Source organism: Filicampus tigris, chromosome 12, assembly GCF_054856515.1.
Source record: "Filicampus tigris isolate MCC_2025a chromosome 12, RoL_Ftig_1.0, whole genome shotgun sequence".
NCBI lineage: Eukaryota > Metazoa > Chordata > Actinopteri > Syngnathiformes > Syngnathidae > Filicampus > Filicampus tigris.
The window spans coordinates 15,891,613-15,907,551 of NC_141228.1; the positions used below are offsets into that span (position 1 = coordinate 15,891,613).

Sequence of the window (15,939 nt, forward strand, 5' to 3'; positions counted from 1 at the left end):
GAAATACTGAAATAAACTAAAAGCAACCACGTTGTTTACAAATAATGGCAACATTTTTATTTCATTTTTTTACATACAGTCATGCATTTGCACATGCGTGAAATCTAACAACGTCACTCGTCGCTAGCCAAACATTTTCCTGTAGCGTCCATATGCGGCGTTGCCGATGACCACCTTGACGACGGCCGAGCCCTCGTCGGCATCCACGTTCACGTCCTGCACGGCGGCCTCCCTGTACAGCCAGCTAACAACCACAAAAGTTAACGACGCGGCGTCCGCATGCGGCGTCTGGGCCAAATACGGCGATCTCACCTGAGCTGGGGTGTGCTGAGGTCCACCTTCAGGCTGACCAAATGTTTGCCCGTGGCGGCCACCACGCGTCGTTCCACTGCCACCTTCAGCGCCTCCAGGCCACGCCCATCCAGGGCCGAGATGGCCAGCGCGTCGGCTTCCGTCGCTTCGTAACTAAAAACGTGGCGGAGTGTTTCGTGACGTTTTATTGATGTATTCCATTATTTAAACTGTTTTTGCTTTTTTAAATCGGCAAAACAAAATGAGTTGATTTTTTGCGTTTTTTTTTTTTTTTTCTCTCTGTTGGACAGTTAAAAGGACAAAGTATTGTAAAACAGTTGAATGTTACTACAGTATATGCTTCTAATTCATTGCTTTGTTGTATGTGTTAAGGGATCAAAAAATATATATTTTTAATTAATCAGATAGTTACGGAAGCGTATTGCATTCACATGAAAAAAAAAAATCCTGTTTTTGGGAGTATTTTTTTTGCCTTTTTATTTTTTATTTTATTTTTATTTTTTATATATATATATATATATATTTTTTTTTTTTTCAGTTTTTTGGAATATTTCTTTTTGTATAACAAAAAAATATACTGAAAAGCAGAAAAAAATATATTCTGGAAGACAGAAAAAAATATTCAGAAAAACAAAAATAATTATTCAGAAAAACTTAAAAAACTACTCGGGGAAAAAAAGAAAATAAAATATTTCAAAAAACAGGAAAAAATTTTTTTCAGAAAAACAGCATGCCAGTTTCTGTTTTTCGGAATATTTATTTTTTTTGACCTGAACTCCAAGTGACGTGTTGCAGACTCGCTAATGGCGGACTCCTTCCCGCAAACCTCAACCTGCCTTCAACTTTATACCTAAGCCGGTTCAATTAAGGTAAGGCATGTTCTGTAATTTGTAACACAAAGTATTAGTTTTGTTTTATGCTTTTTTTAACTGTATACGTTCCTCATTACGGAACCGTATTGCATTCACATGACAAAATAAACATCCTGTTTTTGGAGGGTTTTTTTTTTGGCTTTTTTTTTTCTTCCTTTTTTTCAGTTTTTTGGAATAATTTTTTTTCTATAACAAAAAATATACTGAAAAACATAAACATAATTATTCTGAAAAACAGAAAAAAATTATTCCAAAAAACAGAAAAATTAAAAAAAATTAAAAAACAGGCACCCCCAAAAAATTACTCAGAAAAACAGGATTTTTTTTTTCATGTGAATGCAATACGCTTCCGTAGATAGTTTCTCAGTTATTGGAATTTTATTCTGCCAAATAAAAAACTGGTATAGAAGATCCCTAGTCATGATTGTTGACTTTTGCCGGGCTTGATAAACAAAAAAGCCGAAGAAAAAGTTACTTGTCAATGAGGTCAATCTTGTTGTGGACTTCAATCATGGAGCTCATGAGTGCATCGGGCACTCGGAGGTTCCTCAAGACTTTCAACACGTTGGCCTTCTGGTTGATGTTCTCCGGATGGCTCACGTCCCGCACATGAATCAACACGTCCTGACGCATGCGCACAAATTTGAAATTCAAATTTTGACTAACTCATTAAAGTATAACTTCATGAATATAATTCTTATAATTTTGGAAGTTCCTATTTAAAAGAAAAAAAAAAATCCTTAACATTTTAACATGTTTTCAACAACAATGTTCATGTACAAAACATAAAAATATTTTTTTAAATCACTGAAACCCTAACCCTAGTTTGAAACACAAATCCTGTGCGAGGTGCGTACCGAGTGCTTGATGTCCTCCAGCGTGGCGGCGAACGAGTCGATGAGCTGGTGCGGCAACTGCGACAGGAAACCGATGGTATCCGCGTAGAGGGCGGTGACGCGGCTGGGCAGCTGGCCCGCGTGCACCGTCACATCCAGCGTGGCGAAAAGCCGATCCTGGGGACACAGCCCCGCGTCGCCCGTCAGCGCTTTGATCAGCGTCGTTTTGCCTGCGCAGGCAAAGACGAAAATTTGTTTGGTGAAGGACAGGGCTGGTGCAACAAAAACAAAACAAAACAAAAAGAGCAAAGGGAGATTACTTGCTCAGGTATGTCAGGTCTAACTTTTATTTCAGTCTTATCACACATTTTTATTTGATCTATTTTTGTTCCAATGTATTTTTGTTATTTTTGCTTTATTCGGTTTGAGTTTTGATCCATTTAATTTGGTCTGATCCCACTATTTCATTCTTTTTGTTCCGTTTTATTTTCATCTTATTCCATTGAATTGTAATATTTTTTTTAAAGGGTTTTAAAGTAGGGTTTCAAACTAGGGTTAGGGTTTCAAAGTAGAGTTAGGGTTTAGGAATAGGTTTTCACCTAGGGTTAGGATTTCAATGTAGGTTTTCAAACTAGGGTTAGGGTTTAGATGTTGGGTTCAAAACTCGGGTCCTGGTTTCATTCAACAAGGCTTTTATAATGGTCATGAATTATTTGTGGATTTCCATGATTTGCAGGCTGGCCCGCCGACTTGTCTCACCGCAGTTTGTGTATCCCAGTACGGAGACGAGCGGGAACTCCTTGTGCTTTCGGCGGGTTCGAAGCAGTCGCCGCTTCCTGCTCAGTTTTTGCAGCGCCGCGCAGATCTTCATCTCGCGCTCTCTCAGCAGCCTCTGCTGGACCTCCAGCTGTGTCTCACCTGCATGGACGGCCAAGATCAAAAAGGGCGGGCTGAGTCGGAGGTGGGAAGAAGTCACATGCAGTATGTGCCTGTCATAAGTAAGTATCAAGTTGTAACCTTCCATTCTCCAGCAGGTCGCAAATGACTGTGGCAAAAATCAAGCAAGTCATAATCTTGCTCAGTCACAACATTATTATGCGCTTACTGAGCATACCACAAAAAGTATATTCACACCTACTAAAGTGGGGCGTAAATTGGACGCTATTTTGAAATAGCGTCTTTCAGTCCTAAAATCGGCGACTCGAGTCATGTGACTCAAGCATGGCGGTCAATATCGGGGTGCTCTCGGTTTACGATGTCGGTTACCCGAGCCGCCGATGTATCGGGCGCCTCCGCCCTGCTGATCCATGTTGAGGAATTCATTCTTCAGACGCGACCTGCCAGGAAAAAAATATTATTTTTATTACATTATTACTCTACAGTTTACATTTGTTGTTTACTTTATTTGAATAACTTTACAAAGTATTGATCACTTGGTTTTTTGGGGTAGTACCGTAGCAGAGGGATTTCAGCCAGTGAGATCTGCAGCTTGGCCTCTTTGGTTTTGGCGTTACAGCGGAAAATGTGCAGCACCAGTGAATACCGGTCCAACACCTTCACCCCCCACGCGTCCTCTAGCTCCCTCTGGAGGACAACAGTATTATTTGTTTACCTTTACAACACAAGGAAAAATCAGCAAAAATCTTCAGATTTTTTTTTTTTTTTGGACGATTTTTGGGCAAAGCGGGATGTTTGAATGTCATTATCTTTGCCTTATGTTCTCATGTGTTAATGTCTAAAAAAAAACAGCAACAACAAATTGCTGTGGCCACTTTTTTGCCGATTTTAAAAGAGCTAATAACGGAAATATTTTTCTTCTATTATGAAAACAAATATATTAACTAATTATTAAATTAAATGAATAAAACAAATTGTTTTAATAATGCATTTTTATCGTTAAAAAAAAAAAAAAAACAGTTAGTCCTTATCTTTGGACCAGTTAAAAGCTCTGATATGTAAAATTGTCTCCCCTAGAAGGGTCCCACAAAAAAGTTTGCGAAACCCCTCCAGTGCAATGAGAGATGCCACACAACGGATGACATCACCTCTGATGACGGCGACAGACGCTCCACGTTGACCAAAACGGCAGTGATGCCCGCTGTCCGTCTGATCCTCTCTGTACGGTAAAAGAGGAACACGTGATGACCGCCTAAATTTGCAGGAAACTTTCTGGAAACTTACCAGAAAATGTCCCCCTAAATACAGTAATGATGCTGAACGTGATGACGAAGTACCCGTGAGCATCTGGAAGTTTCCTTTGCCAAAGATCTTCCTCTTCTCCGGGGTCTTGGTGGACAGGATGAGACGGTCCACCACCGTCCACTTGTCCAGCGTATGGACCAGCGCCACCGCCTCCGCCATCATCAGTTCAGCTGCAAGGGAAAGTCATGTGACCGCCACGAGATGCAATGAGGGAAATCGGCACTTTTTATTTTGAACACATTACAACATAAGACAAAGATTTCAGCATTCCCGCTCCTTGAAAAAACATCAGCACTTTTTAGCCTAACTAAATGAAGCACCACCGCTTATTTCAACATAGTACCTTTGCACTGAGATGCCAAATGATGGCGCAAAAGCAATATTCTTACATCCGACGTTGCTTTGGTCTAACTACAAAATCCACGAGTACGGTAGGCGAATTTGTGAATGCTGTGAGGTTGACTTTCAATTTACCGGTGGTCAGGTGTTGCTTCCTGCTTCCCCACTTGACATCAGGGTGGACCACAAAGATCCGGTGTGGGCCCCCTGCCAGGGTCGTGGCGGGCTGCAGCTCCCGGAACAGCTCGTCCGCCTCCTGCTCCTCCATCAAGTCCTCATCCTCATCCTCATCCTCTTCATCTTCATCTTCCTGCTGTGTGGAACCTGACAAGTACACATATTTGTAACTGTACTTAAATAGATTTTTAAGGTGGCTGTGCTTTATTTTTCAGATTACTTTTTAACCTATACTCCCAACATATAAAAACAGATATTTGTACTTTGTACTAAGTTGTCAAAACTGGTATATGATTGAGTGAAAAAGTTCCTTTTTACTTTTGCCCTTAAAACATTTCAGCACACTTTTTTACTTTTCCCTAAAGTATCAGTCTTTTTTAACACCTGTACTGTATCTGTAAAAAAAAAAAAAGATCCCCCCGTCAATATTTGCATAAAATAAAATTGTAAATTAATGTTATGAGAATCGGGCTGTATTTTTTAAAAAAAAGAAGAAAAATGACTTTTTTGGGGTAATGAAGAAATTGTTTAAATACTTTTTTAAAAAACTTTTGGACTGAAGTACATTTCAGAGTCTGTAATGTATCAACTTTTACATCAGTAAAAGAATTGAATAACTTTTACTACTGTACTTGTAGCAGTACTTTTAAACAGAAATGTGTACTTATACTTAAGTATACTTTGAGTACTTTTGCCACCAGACACACACTCGCACAAATGGTATTTGTACGTTAGAGTCGGAGTTGAATTGAATGGGCACGGTACTTCCACTTGTAGCAGTCCTTTCTCACACAAGTATCTGTACTTCTACTCAAGTGTAGGGTGAGAACTTTTATAGCCATTTTTTGTTGTTTACACAAATACTACTAAGTGTTGAGTACTTTAGCCACCTCTGTCTTCGGTGAAGTCGTCCGAGCGCCTCATGGTCCAGCGAGAGAGGCCAAACGCCCGGCTGCACTGCGGCGTGGGGGCGTCTCCGTGACGTGGATGGCAGCTCGTCCACGCGGGGGCCACTGACGCGACTGGCCGGCTGTTGCGTGTGCAGGCTCGGTGCAGCATAGACGACCACGCGTGGATCCTCCTCACGACTGCCATGTTATTCAATGACTTTCAATGACGTCATGTAAACTAACATCGTAATAAAAAAACATTTCGTCATATCACATACTGCATACCACAAAACTGTACTGAATAATGAATTGCGTTTAAAAGAAGGCTCAAGCCGATCCATTGCGTTAACGTTAAAGTAAACATACGTTTTACCCTGAAGTATTTCTTGCAGGAAGCAGTTCCCATCGACTAAATGCTCCGAAATGTCCATGGTTACTGAGTACAGAATAAATAGTATAATCCTGCTAAAGTTATCTAATTTCAATTCCTTCCGATTCCAAAATTTATCAAGTACTGTAATTCGTAATCTGGTGGTATTTTATTCTTTTTTCCGCAGCGATTTTGCCTGTAAAATTAGGCTGTGGAAAAGCATTCCTCACTTTCGCTTCGCAGTTCCCATGTTGCATTTTACGTCACTTCCTACATTGATTTCTTTTTTTAAATAAAAAAAAAAATCATCATCACATACACACAAAAGAATTCATATCCATCAGGAATTATTTGTTTAAAATAAAAAATAATTATCAAATGTTTTTGTCGTTTCTCTGGCGGCATCTCGTGTTTCGAGACTGCCCCCTAAAGGATAATAGCGTCATTACACTTTAAAACTCTGTTTCATTAAGTGTTATTATGGGCTATCTTTCCACTCAGAAGTAGCTAGATTAGTATTTATTTTTCGGCATTTGAAATAACTAATTAATACATGTAATATTTAACACACGTCCTGATATTAAATTACAAATTTTAGCTCTGAAATGGTCAAATATGTGAGTCAAAAGTGATTCATATGATTACAATCCCCTCCACCGGGCCGACTCCATGGCGTTTTGTGGGCGTGTGGTTAAAAGGATAAAGAAACCAAACAGGTTGGACCGAGCAACACCTCAATGGCTCCTCCTCGTTAAGGTGACACAAATTAAGCAGTCTCAAAAGCAGGTCCTTCAAGGGTCATCTTCATTTCGCGTATTTCCACTTTTAAAGCGTCGTGCCGCGACCGTAAAGAGGAGCGACAGAAGCTTTTGAGTCGCGACAAGACGCAACATGACGCTGACATTCCTTCCGTGTGAAAAAGTGATACAGGATTAGATGACTAAAGCGTCAAGCGTGTATTCATAAAAGGCGGAAAAACTGTTCATTTGGGCTGGGGGCGAAAGGGGCGATGCGCCGGCCACTGTGGAATACAGGACTGCTGCTCAGCTTCTTTTTCACCTTCTGCAACACTTGGGGTAAGAAAGAATGAAGTAGTCCACTTTTATTGACGTCACTGATGAAACGCCACCATTAGGGGAGAGTGGGGTAAATTGCGCAAAGGGGCAAGTTGAGCCACCCCAAGTTCCAAAGAAACCACCAAAAACGAACAAAAAAGAGCACGTGACTAAATGTTTAGGGGGAAATCTCTATTTTGTGTAACCTGTGAAGGTAAGAGCCGATGGCAGAAGTCATTAATCATTTATGTAACGAAATAAATAAATAAAAGTTGTTCACCATTGAAAGTAAATGTACTCGAGAATATTGCTCATGATGATTGGGAAAATATCAAAGTACATACTTTTAAATTGGTTTCATACAAAAGTTAGGATATCTTTGAGCTGGATAATTTTGTGATAAAGCTAGCAAAGAAGTGGGCATGGGTTGAGACAGTGGAGCCCAGATTTCAAAGCAAACATGGTGAAGCAGCACTTTGCTGTTATACTGCATGCAAATGCAGTAAACTACCCACAGAAGTGAAGTCAGCCCCAAGTGTAAATGCTTTTAATTCCAGGTATGTGAATCTATGGTCTTTTCCCAGCATTTTTAAAATGATGTTTTCCAAAATCGTGTTCTTTTAGTAATTTTATTAAGTACTTTTTATTTCTTTACTTTGCTTTCAAATGTCTTTTACTCATTTATTTGTAAATGCTTTTAAGTGTTGTATTTTTAATTATGTGATGCAGATTGAGTTACTATGTGTATGAAATGGTATATAAATAAATGAGCCTTTCCTTGTCTAATTAAATAAAACAATCGCAGTCTACTATCAGTATGACCACAAATCCTCCCCATAACACTTTCACTTTCATTTGTACTCGTAATTAGTTATACTCAAACAACCAGCAGCTAATTGTATCGCACAATAAATGCAAAATAGTCTCCTAGCACAATAGAATTACAAGGAATCCACAGTCAAAATCCACCAAGGCTGTCATTAAAATAATAAGCTAAATGGCTTGATTAATGATTTTAGCCATTTTACTTTAAGGCCCTAAATTGAATGTGTGATCGAAAATAAGATTTCTGCTGAAATTATAAGAGGGCCTGCTAACAGTTTCAAGTCTCAAAGCCGCATTTTGAAGGATTTAAATTGGATTTGCCTTGCCTTGTAGAATGGTTATTCTGGCCTCAACAAAAATGAAAAGTGTTATTACACCAATCCAATTTTGAATGACTGTTGCTAAAATGTTTATAGTTGTTCCGCTAACATCATCAGAGCACAGAAACAGATAGTTATCGATCAGGTGATCAGTATTTGTTCCTCCACCATGTTGGCAGTTGAGTGGCGGGACGTTTTCCTATTCAAACAATCAAAAAAGCAGTGTAACTAAACAAAATGTGGGTCTCCAATGTGGTGGTAATGCTAACAAGTTAATAGTTGTTTTGCTAACATTTATCAAATGGGTAAAAACCCATTTCAAAAAGAGATTAGCTCCAATACCAACAGTTTTTATGCCAACATATCCTGTTGTAAGACACCTAGCAACCTAGCATAGAACGTGCTGAGCCAGAGCGATAAATAGTTTCCATTGTGCCCTGTAGCCAGGTACTTTTTTGAAATGAAGTAGCTCAAATGTTAACAGTTGCTATGCTAACATAGACACTGGGACTAGACAAAATAAGAGACGGAACACCAAGCATAATTCACTTTTCAACTAGGAAGCTGATTTAAAGAAAAAAATCAAATGTGATGAAAATTCACAGTTAACATGATCTTTGAGCAACTGGCTAATTGACTTTTCTGGTGCCTTTACAAACAATATGAAAATTCTATAATGCCCTCCCCAGACGAGGAGTGCGTGCTGGGCATCGTGGGCCGGCCGCTGCGGCTTTCCTGCTTTTACCCGCATGCCCTCGCCTTGGCTAATGTCTCTGTGGAGTGGAGGAGGAACGAGGACAAGTTGGTGCGAGACGAAGACGATGACGACGCCGACGCCCTTCGCACCGGCAACTTCACCCTGAGGCTGCGCGCTGTGGACCCCCAGGAGGACAACGCGTCCTATAGTGTCATCGTGACTTCTCAGGGAAACCGCAGCCTGAAGGCCTGCACGCTGTGCGTCAGGGTCGCTGGTAAGTTCGACACGCTTGATGTGTATCAATGCAATTTCAACCAGTTGTTATTTTATGTGTAAAACATCATTTTGGGGCGGTGGGGGCGGGGTCTTGTTTCCATTTGATTTACATAATGCAGAAATTAGAAAAACAGAATAGTAGAAAATAGAAGTAGGAGGTCAACATCAAACCTTTGCAAACATTTTTTACAGTGTTATTACCTTTGCGTGTGTGTGTATCAGCTCCGTTCAGCCCGCCCGAGCTGCAGTGGGAGCCGGCGGTGGAGGATACCTACAGCGTCTTCCAGTGCGACTCGGGCGGCGGCTTCCCCGAGCCGGTTGTCGACTGGCTGATTGACGGCGGGGCCCAGGAGATCCCGGAGGGCTCGGTACAGACCCAGGTGGAGCTGCAGCCAGACTCTCACCTCTACTATGTCACCAGCTACCTGAGCGTCAACGTGACAGACACCAACGTGTCCTGTGTCATTCACAACACGGCCAGCAACCAGACCCTCACCACCACCACACGTATGTCGAATGTCACTGCAGGGGGTAAGGGTCTAGTTTTCCTACGAGCAGCTGACAACACCAATGTCTGACAGCTTTTTCCTAATATACTTTGCCACATCCAACATGGCGACCACGTTTCCGTAAGATCCCTGCGCAGGCATGGTCGATGTACAGTATATTTGACATCACCGCATGTGCTACGGTTGTTTCTTCCTGTCTTTTTGTCTCTGCTTAAGACGCGGTGTGGCATGGCCCCGTGGTGACCCGGGCCACTGACGCCCTGTGGGTGTTCAGCACGGCCCTGTGCGTGGTGGTGGGGGCCATGGTGGCTGTAGGATTAGCCTATCAGATCCACCTGGACCGGGTGAGCAAGAGGAGGAAGATACAACACCTGAGTAGAAGGAACAGAGGTAAAGATACACGGACACCACGGAGTACCGAGACATTTATGGACACAAAAATTGTCTGGTTTAATAACAACTTCTGGATACTTTATTAGAAATCAATTCTAATTGGATATTGCACTTCCATCAACAGCTTAAGTACTGTCATTATCCTTAGTTTATCTAGTAAATACCAAGACTTGATTTAGAACACTATTGCCTTTTTCCTCTTATCATTTCTGCTCTTCACTTTAAAATGACAAAAATGGAGTTAGCCCACTTATGTTCTTGGTGGCGCACTTGTTGGGGTGCTTATTATTAGGGCCCGACCGATTGATTGGCCGGCCGATTTAATCGGAGGACATTAGCCCTTTTCAAATCTCAGGTTTTTGCCCATTTCCCCCCAAATTAACACATTACAACATAAGACAGAGTACAATGTAAGACAAAGATTATGGCAAGTATTTTTAGTTTAAGTAAGACGATCTTTGCCAATTTTTCTCTCTGTTGTAGAGTTAAATTTAAAGACAGCAAACTACTGTAAAAGAGTCAAATATTCTACCTTTAATTCATATCTTTGTTGTTGCAAGCATTAATCTATTAAAAAAATATACTTTACTTTAGTCATTGTGAAGTTTTAAAATTAATCGGCCAATTAATCGGTTACCTTAATTTTTCTCTGCCATATATCAGAATCAAACTAAAAAAAAAATCCATATCGGTCGGGCCCCAGTTATAATCTTAAGTAGCCCCATTGTTCCATCACAATCAAACAGATTTTAGAAGGCCTTGGTCACACTTGCAACACATTTTCAGAACTAGCCAGATCATAAAAGATTGACTTTGTTGGTTAATTACACACTTGCAGCACAATTAATTGATTTGGATACAAACTATTACAACTATGCAAAGTCACATTTTCGCATTTTCCACCGTTATCCAAATGTGCAAATAACAGCACCGCTGTCTGCAGGTTACTACAGGAGACGTCAACAAACGGAGGAAACAGAGGTGGTCACTTTGCAGTCATCGGAGTCCAACGTCTAACCGATGTGGCCACTCACTTTTACTACCTATGCCAAAGACAAACTTCTGTTTGTTCCTTCTGCACCCCATGACCAAAATTGAACAGGAAGTTGGCTATTTTAGTTTGAAGCAGACATTTCCCACTTGGTAGCACTTGGGTGGAAAGTTTGAAAAAAAAAAACAAAAAAAAAAAACATGTCCTTCATCTTAGCTCCTCCTATACACACCCAATTTTTTGTGGACATGTCTGTCATGACAAGATGCACAAAAAGCGCTCAAGGACCCACGGACAAAATTGAAAGGAAAGTAGGCCATTTTGGGTGAATTCCAGGGCTTTTAAATTTATAAAGCTGTGTTGCCTAAGCCATATGAAGTTGGTGTAAAATAGTTTTCAGAGGATTCACCATGAAAAAGGAGATGCGAGGGTTCGTTCATTTCTATTTGAAGCTTTAATGTTCAACTTGGAATTCTTGTAGTTTTAGCTCCTTTTTAGTTGTTAAGATGCTAGTTTGTTTTTTTTTTCCAATAAATGTATTTTTCACAATGTGTTCATGATCATTCTTAATTAATCTCAAAAAGACAGACGTCCATGTCATCGTCCATCCAACAGACCGATCAATAAAATAAAGCCTGTTAAAACTGGTAAGAGTTTATTCCTCAAAAAAAAAAAAAAAAAAAAATCAACCAAGTGACAGCTTGTAGCTTGAAAAATTCACAAGCTGGGACACTTGCCCTGTTTTTATGTCATGATGAATGATCAGATTGATTGCTTCGAGTGATCAGAAGGGCCGCGATTAATAACAAATGACGAGTGAAAAATGGTTGCCATGCCGTCGTCTTGGTGTCTCTGGCGGTCGATCATCTCTCCTACCCCTGCGCGGAGGTAACGGCGTAGACGTCGTGGCGGCGCTGGGCCGTGATGGGGATCTGCTGCCTCACGTCAGCCAGGTACTGCAGGTCTGAAATCAGCGCGTGGGCGCCACTCGTTTTAGCACAAACCGTCGGTGGTGGGTCCATAATGGCCACTTGATCCACCTCCAAGTCACCACTATCGTGTGTTGATTATTGAAACCATCAATAATATGCAATAGGGAAATAATAACAAGAGTTCAACTGCTCCATGCTGATCATCTGGACCAGTTTACACTCAATATCTAAGAATGTGTCAATAACGTAACATTGACATAAAACACGTCATATTCAACCGAGATGCTGACCATATAATGAATTAACGTATGCAGATGACTACAGATGTGTTTGGGCTCTCACCGACCAATTAGAAGATTTGTTTTAATGTGATTGGTTAAAGAAACCACCTCGTTGCTATGACAGTTGAGGTTGGGCGGATTAGATTGCTACGGCAACACATCGAGACTGAAATCTGATTGGAGGAAAAAAACAAAAAAAAAACATGCTGGAAGCAGCGCTGTCAAGTGAAACAGGATGAAATGAAGATAATAGACTATTGGGGGGAATTTATACTATTTCATGGAACAAATATTAGAATTTCGCACTCACCAATATCGGCGTAGATTACAGCCTCCTCTACTCCGGCTTTTGAGATGACTTCCCCCCTTGAAATGAGAGAATTGCCTTGGTGAAGCAGCGCGTGGCTCACCTTTTAAGCACTTCAAGTCTTGCTAAGTCTCACCAGGGGTTCACCACAGTGCTGTGCCCCCACGCCACGTAGGAGGCGCTCTCGTCCCTGGCGGGCGAAGCTGTGGCCACGTACACCTGGTTGTCCACAGCCCTGCAGTGCAGGAAAACTACAAGTGACTTTTTTGGGTGTGGGGGAAATTTTCTTTCCCTAACCATGAGTGTTACGGAACGAATTGAGCTTACGAATCACGGTGCCGCTGTACATTAAAAACCTCACCTGCCCCTCTGCAGGAGCTCCCAGTGGGCCGGACCCGTGGTCATGTTGAAGGCTCCTGGGTAGAGCAGCAGCTGACACCCTGACCAGCAAAGATGAAGAACCAGTCAAAAATGTCCCGCAAAATAAGAGAGCCACGCCTCAACATCCGTTTGCTGAACCTTGACATAATCTTTCTTGGAAAATGTTTAGATAATTTTAGAAATGAACGTTTCCATCAATGATAGCAATACGTCCAGGCCGTGAAGTAGCAAAGCAGGCCCAAAACAAGACTTCCATTCCACCCCACTTACAGTTGGGGAAAGGTTTTGATGGTGGTGTGCTGTACTGTGTCATTTTTTTTCCTCTACACAAATTCTGTAATTTTTTTTATTTGTTTCTTTTACGACATTAAGTTTTCAACTAACATCAGGTCTCGTCGTAGTATAAAATCCCTTCGTTTTCATTTTACAGGCTTCTAATTCTAGCGTGTTTCCAAAATTGTAAAACAACCTTAAAAATGAGTGCCACCTTTTTTTGCGTATTGCGAAGAGTAAAAATTCTTTCTGCAGTCAGTGGAGGAAAAGTCCACTTTAGATTCAAATGTAACTCTTCTCTGATGTCAGCAATGGGTTCTTAAAATTAAAAATCATCATATTTGCTCCATTGGCATGCCAGTAAGTAAACTAAGATTACATGAAATGATTCCCTCTAAAAATTGCTCAACAGTGTTATCTGGTAGAAAACACAAATAACTAAAAAGTGTTGAGTCTACAATGAAAGCCAGTTTACTCAAACTGTATGATTTAATTAAAAAAGAACAAAAAAAAAAGAAAATGACTTTTCATGGGTTTCAATTTGCCAAAAGTGGCCACGATAGAGCCAAAAGTACAATTTGCTGTGAACCGTAGCCGAAGGTGGAAACGACAAAAATCCCAACCGTTGGCAAAGTTCGTTACATTTGCAGTCACCTTAAAGCCTGAAACCTTACTTGCGTCTTTCAGGAAACATCAACGACAATGTTGACACTCGCGACACACTCACCCTTCCTGCTGTAGAGCTGCGCCAGCTCGGCGAACCTCAGGTCATAACAAATCCCCACGCCCACTTTGCAGAAGGCTGCGAGTAAATATTACATTTGAATATTGGGAAAACAAAAGAAAAATAAATAAGCGCAAGAACAAATAAGTCAATAAATCAACAGAGCTCACGCGTTTCAAACATGGACAAGGTGTTGCCTGGGCTCAGGGTTTCCGACTCCTGGAAGCGGATCTTGCCTGGAATGTCGATGTCAAACAGGTGGATCTTGGAGGGGAAAGACAACACTGTGTGTGTGTCTGGAGTGAGTGAGTGTGTGTGTGTGTTTGCGTGTGTCAAACATGTCACTTCTGTACCTTCCTGTGTTTGATGAGGAGCTGTCCATCAGGTCCAAACACAAGACAGCTGTTGTACAATTTGCCTGCATCCTCCTCGGGGATGGATCCTGCACAAAAGGAGGGAGTTAACACAATCATAGAATTAGACATATAATTTAACTGACGAGTTCAATTCACTCCATGATAACGTGTTCTAACTCAATTTGCCTAAAAATATGCTAAAACAATCAAGGAATAAAGGAATCAATAATGGTGTTGTAGGTTGTAACTGGTATGAAAGGTTTGACAACAGCTGCTCTAAGTAATAAATTGGAATAGATTATGTTTAGCTAGCACTGAGCAGGTTCTCACCTCCCACCAGGTAGACCTTGTTGTCCTTGGCTGCCTGGGACAAAAGCTGCGTGGACTCTCCTGGGATCCTCTCAGCATAGGTGGGAAAGAAGCCGGTCCCGTAAGGCGAATTGAAGCATTCCTGCAAATTTTATTTTACTTTATTGTAATGTGTTATAGTAAAAGCTATTCAATGACAGGTGGCAAGCTACATACTGACGATGTCATGAAAAATTAAACAATATGAAATCGTATTAATTTATTCATTCAACAGTCTATTTATTGAATTGATTTTATTCTCTTAATTTTCGTTGCGTTTCTCTGCAGCTCTGCACATCTGCAGTGACTTGCATGTGTTAAAAAAATGTAATAATAATCCGATTCTAGTGTGATTTTGATTTCATTTATTTAGATTGTTTTTCCACGCTGTTAGTTAATTATTATTGATTATAAACTGTCAGTTAGGTGCCGCTACATCGCATTTTTCATGTATTCGGTCAGTGTTATTAATATTTAAACAGGTCGTTTCTCAGTGGTTACTAGTGCGCATGCGCTACATATTGAGCTACGAGGACGACTAGCGCTTCAGTCCAGCCCTCACCGGCAGAAGCACCACTTTGCTTTCTTGTGTCGCCGCCTCGTCGATTAGCCTCCGTGCCCGGCTCAGGTTGTCCGCCTTGACGCTGCCCACTTGCAGCTGGATGACGGCAAGCCGGAACTCTGCAAGGAGCGACAACAAGACGCCATTATATTTGTTTGTGTGTGTTTTGGAGTGAACTATGTCACTGAGACCATAATAAAACGTTGTTAAATTCCAAACACGCAGCGACGTATCCTTCGGCTACATATTTTGATGCACAGTAAGACTGTCAGTCTATTAAAAACACACACTTACTGGACATTGCCTTCGTTATCGTAGACATGAATGCAACGACTACTTTCTTGTGACTTGTGTGTGTGTGTGTATATATATGCTAAGTAGCTGAAGGCTAGCGTTCAAAACTACTCTTCAAAGTAAATATATACAACTTAATTTGATATCTTTGAATACGATTGTTGAAAATATAAATAGCCTGAAAAGCTTGTGGGTACTTATAACAACATTGTATAATTGTTATTCATCACACTTAACCAACTTACTTTTGTATGCAAATAGACAAGACTTTACTTTGACATTTAAACGGAGGTGACATTTCCAGGGGGCGGAAGTGTGGCAGCCAATGGCGTTTGGGTGCGAGAATGTTGATTTCCTCATTGGCTTTCAGTTAAATGACGCGATTTTTGTCCATAAAAACAAAGCGATTATACAGCA

General features: G+C 40.8%; 3 protein-coding genes across 6 annotated transcripts; 1 reads left to right on the plus strand and 2 right to left on the minus strand.

Annotated features, from left to right (window-relative positions):
* Window positions 1-31: 31 nt before the first annotated feature.
* Window positions 32-7,069, minus strand: gtpbp6 (GTP binding protein 6). 2 transcript variants are annotated; one of them, XM_086047046.1, is made up of 12 exons: window positions 6,002-7,069; window positions 5,629-5,866; window positions 4,697-4,885; window positions 4,255-4,392; window positions 4,066-4,136; window positions 3,474-3,604; window positions 3,287-3,357; window positions 2,780-2,938; window positions 2,042-2,250; window positions 1,660-1,808; window positions 313-465; window positions 32-244 (listed from the first exon to the last, which is right to left on the minus strand). In XM_086047046.1, exons 2-12 carry the CDS (start codon window positions 5,831-5,833, stop codon window positions 124-126), a joined length of 1,596 nt encoding a protein of 531 aa, XP_085903172.1. In that variant the 5' UTR covers window positions 5,834-5,866; window positions 6,002-7,069; the 3' UTR covers window positions 32-123. The 2 variants fall into 2 exon arrangements, with proteins under 2 accessions (XP_085903172.1, XP_085903171.1); XM_086047045.1 differs by having other exon boundaries at window positions 5,995-7,069.
* LOC147138689 (ICOS ligand-like) lies at window positions 6,697-11,617 on the plus strand. Of its 3 annotated transcripts, none has more exons than XM_086047050.1 (5): window positions 6,697-7,074; window positions 8,888-9,169; window positions 9,394-9,702; window positions 9,897-10,070; window positions 11,017-11,617. In XM_086047050.1, the coding sequence occupies exons 1-5, from the start codon at window positions 7,008-7,010 to the stop codon at window positions 11,088-11,090; spliced, it is 906 nt and encodes a 301-aa protein (XP_085903176.1). In that variant the 5' UTR covers window positions 6,697-7,007; the 3' UTR covers window positions 11,091-11,617. The 3 variants fall into 3 exon arrangements, with proteins under 3 accessions (XP_085903176.1, XP_085903177.1, XP_085903178.1); XM_086047051.1 differs by having other exon boundaries at window positions 9,394-9,678; XM_086047052.1 differs by lacking the exon at window positions 6,697-7,074 and adding an exon at window positions 7,131-7,267.
* Window positions 11,500-15,646, minus strand: nit2 (nitrilase family, member 2). Its single transcript, XM_086047053.1, has 10 exons — window positions 15,523-15,646; window positions 15,229-15,347; window positions 14,649-14,769; window positions 14,316-14,404; window positions 14,133-14,226; window positions 13,966-14,040; window positions 12,946-13,024; window positions 12,721-12,819; window positions 12,588-12,643; window positions 11,500-12,028 (listed from the first exon to the last, which is right to left on the minus strand). Exons 1-10 carry the CDS (start codon window positions 15,548-15,550, stop codon window positions 11,937-11,939), a joined length of 852 nt encoding a protein of 283 aa, XP_085903179.1. The 5' UTR covers window positions 15,551-15,646; the 3' UTR covers window positions 11,500-11,936.
* Window positions 15,647-15,939: the final 293 nt, after the last annotated feature.

Coding starts and splice junctions, on each gene's coding strand:
- LOC147138689 (XM_086047050.1), top strand. CDS start 7,008: ATGCGCCGGCCACTGTGGAATACAGGACTGCTGCTCAGCTTCTTTTTC. Junction 7,075..8,887: donor CACCTTCTGCAACACTTGGG/GTAAGAAAGAAT, acceptor TGCCCTCCCCAG/ACGAGGAGTGCGTGCTGGGC. Junction 9,170..9,393: donor GCTGTGCGTCAGGGTCGCTG/GTAAGTTCGACA, acceptor TGTGTGTATCAG/CTCCGTTCAGCCCGCCCGAG.
- nit2 (XM_086047053.1), bottom strand. CDS start 15,550: ATGTCTACGATAACGAAGGCAATGTCCA. Junction 14,405..14,648: donor CAAGGTCTACCTGGTGGGAG/GTGAGAACCTGC, acceptor CCTTTTGTGCAG/GATCCATCCCCGAGGAGGAT. Junction 12,029..12,587: donor TGTAATCTACGCCGATATTG/GTGAGTGCGAAA, acceptor CGCTGATTTCAG/ACCTGCAGTACCTGGCTGAC.
- gtpbp6 (XM_086047046.1), bottom strand. CDS start 5,833: ATGGCAGTCGTGAGGAGGATCCACGCGTGGTCGTCTATGCTGCACCGA. Junction 3,605..4,065: donor GTCTGTCGCCGTCATCAGAG/GTGATGTCATCC, acceptor GTTGTCCTCCAG/AGGGAGCTAGAGGACGCGTG. Junction 245..312: donor CTCAGCACACCCCAGCTCAG/GTGAGATCGCCG, acceptor TGTGGTTGTTAG/CTGGCTGTACAGGGAGGCCG.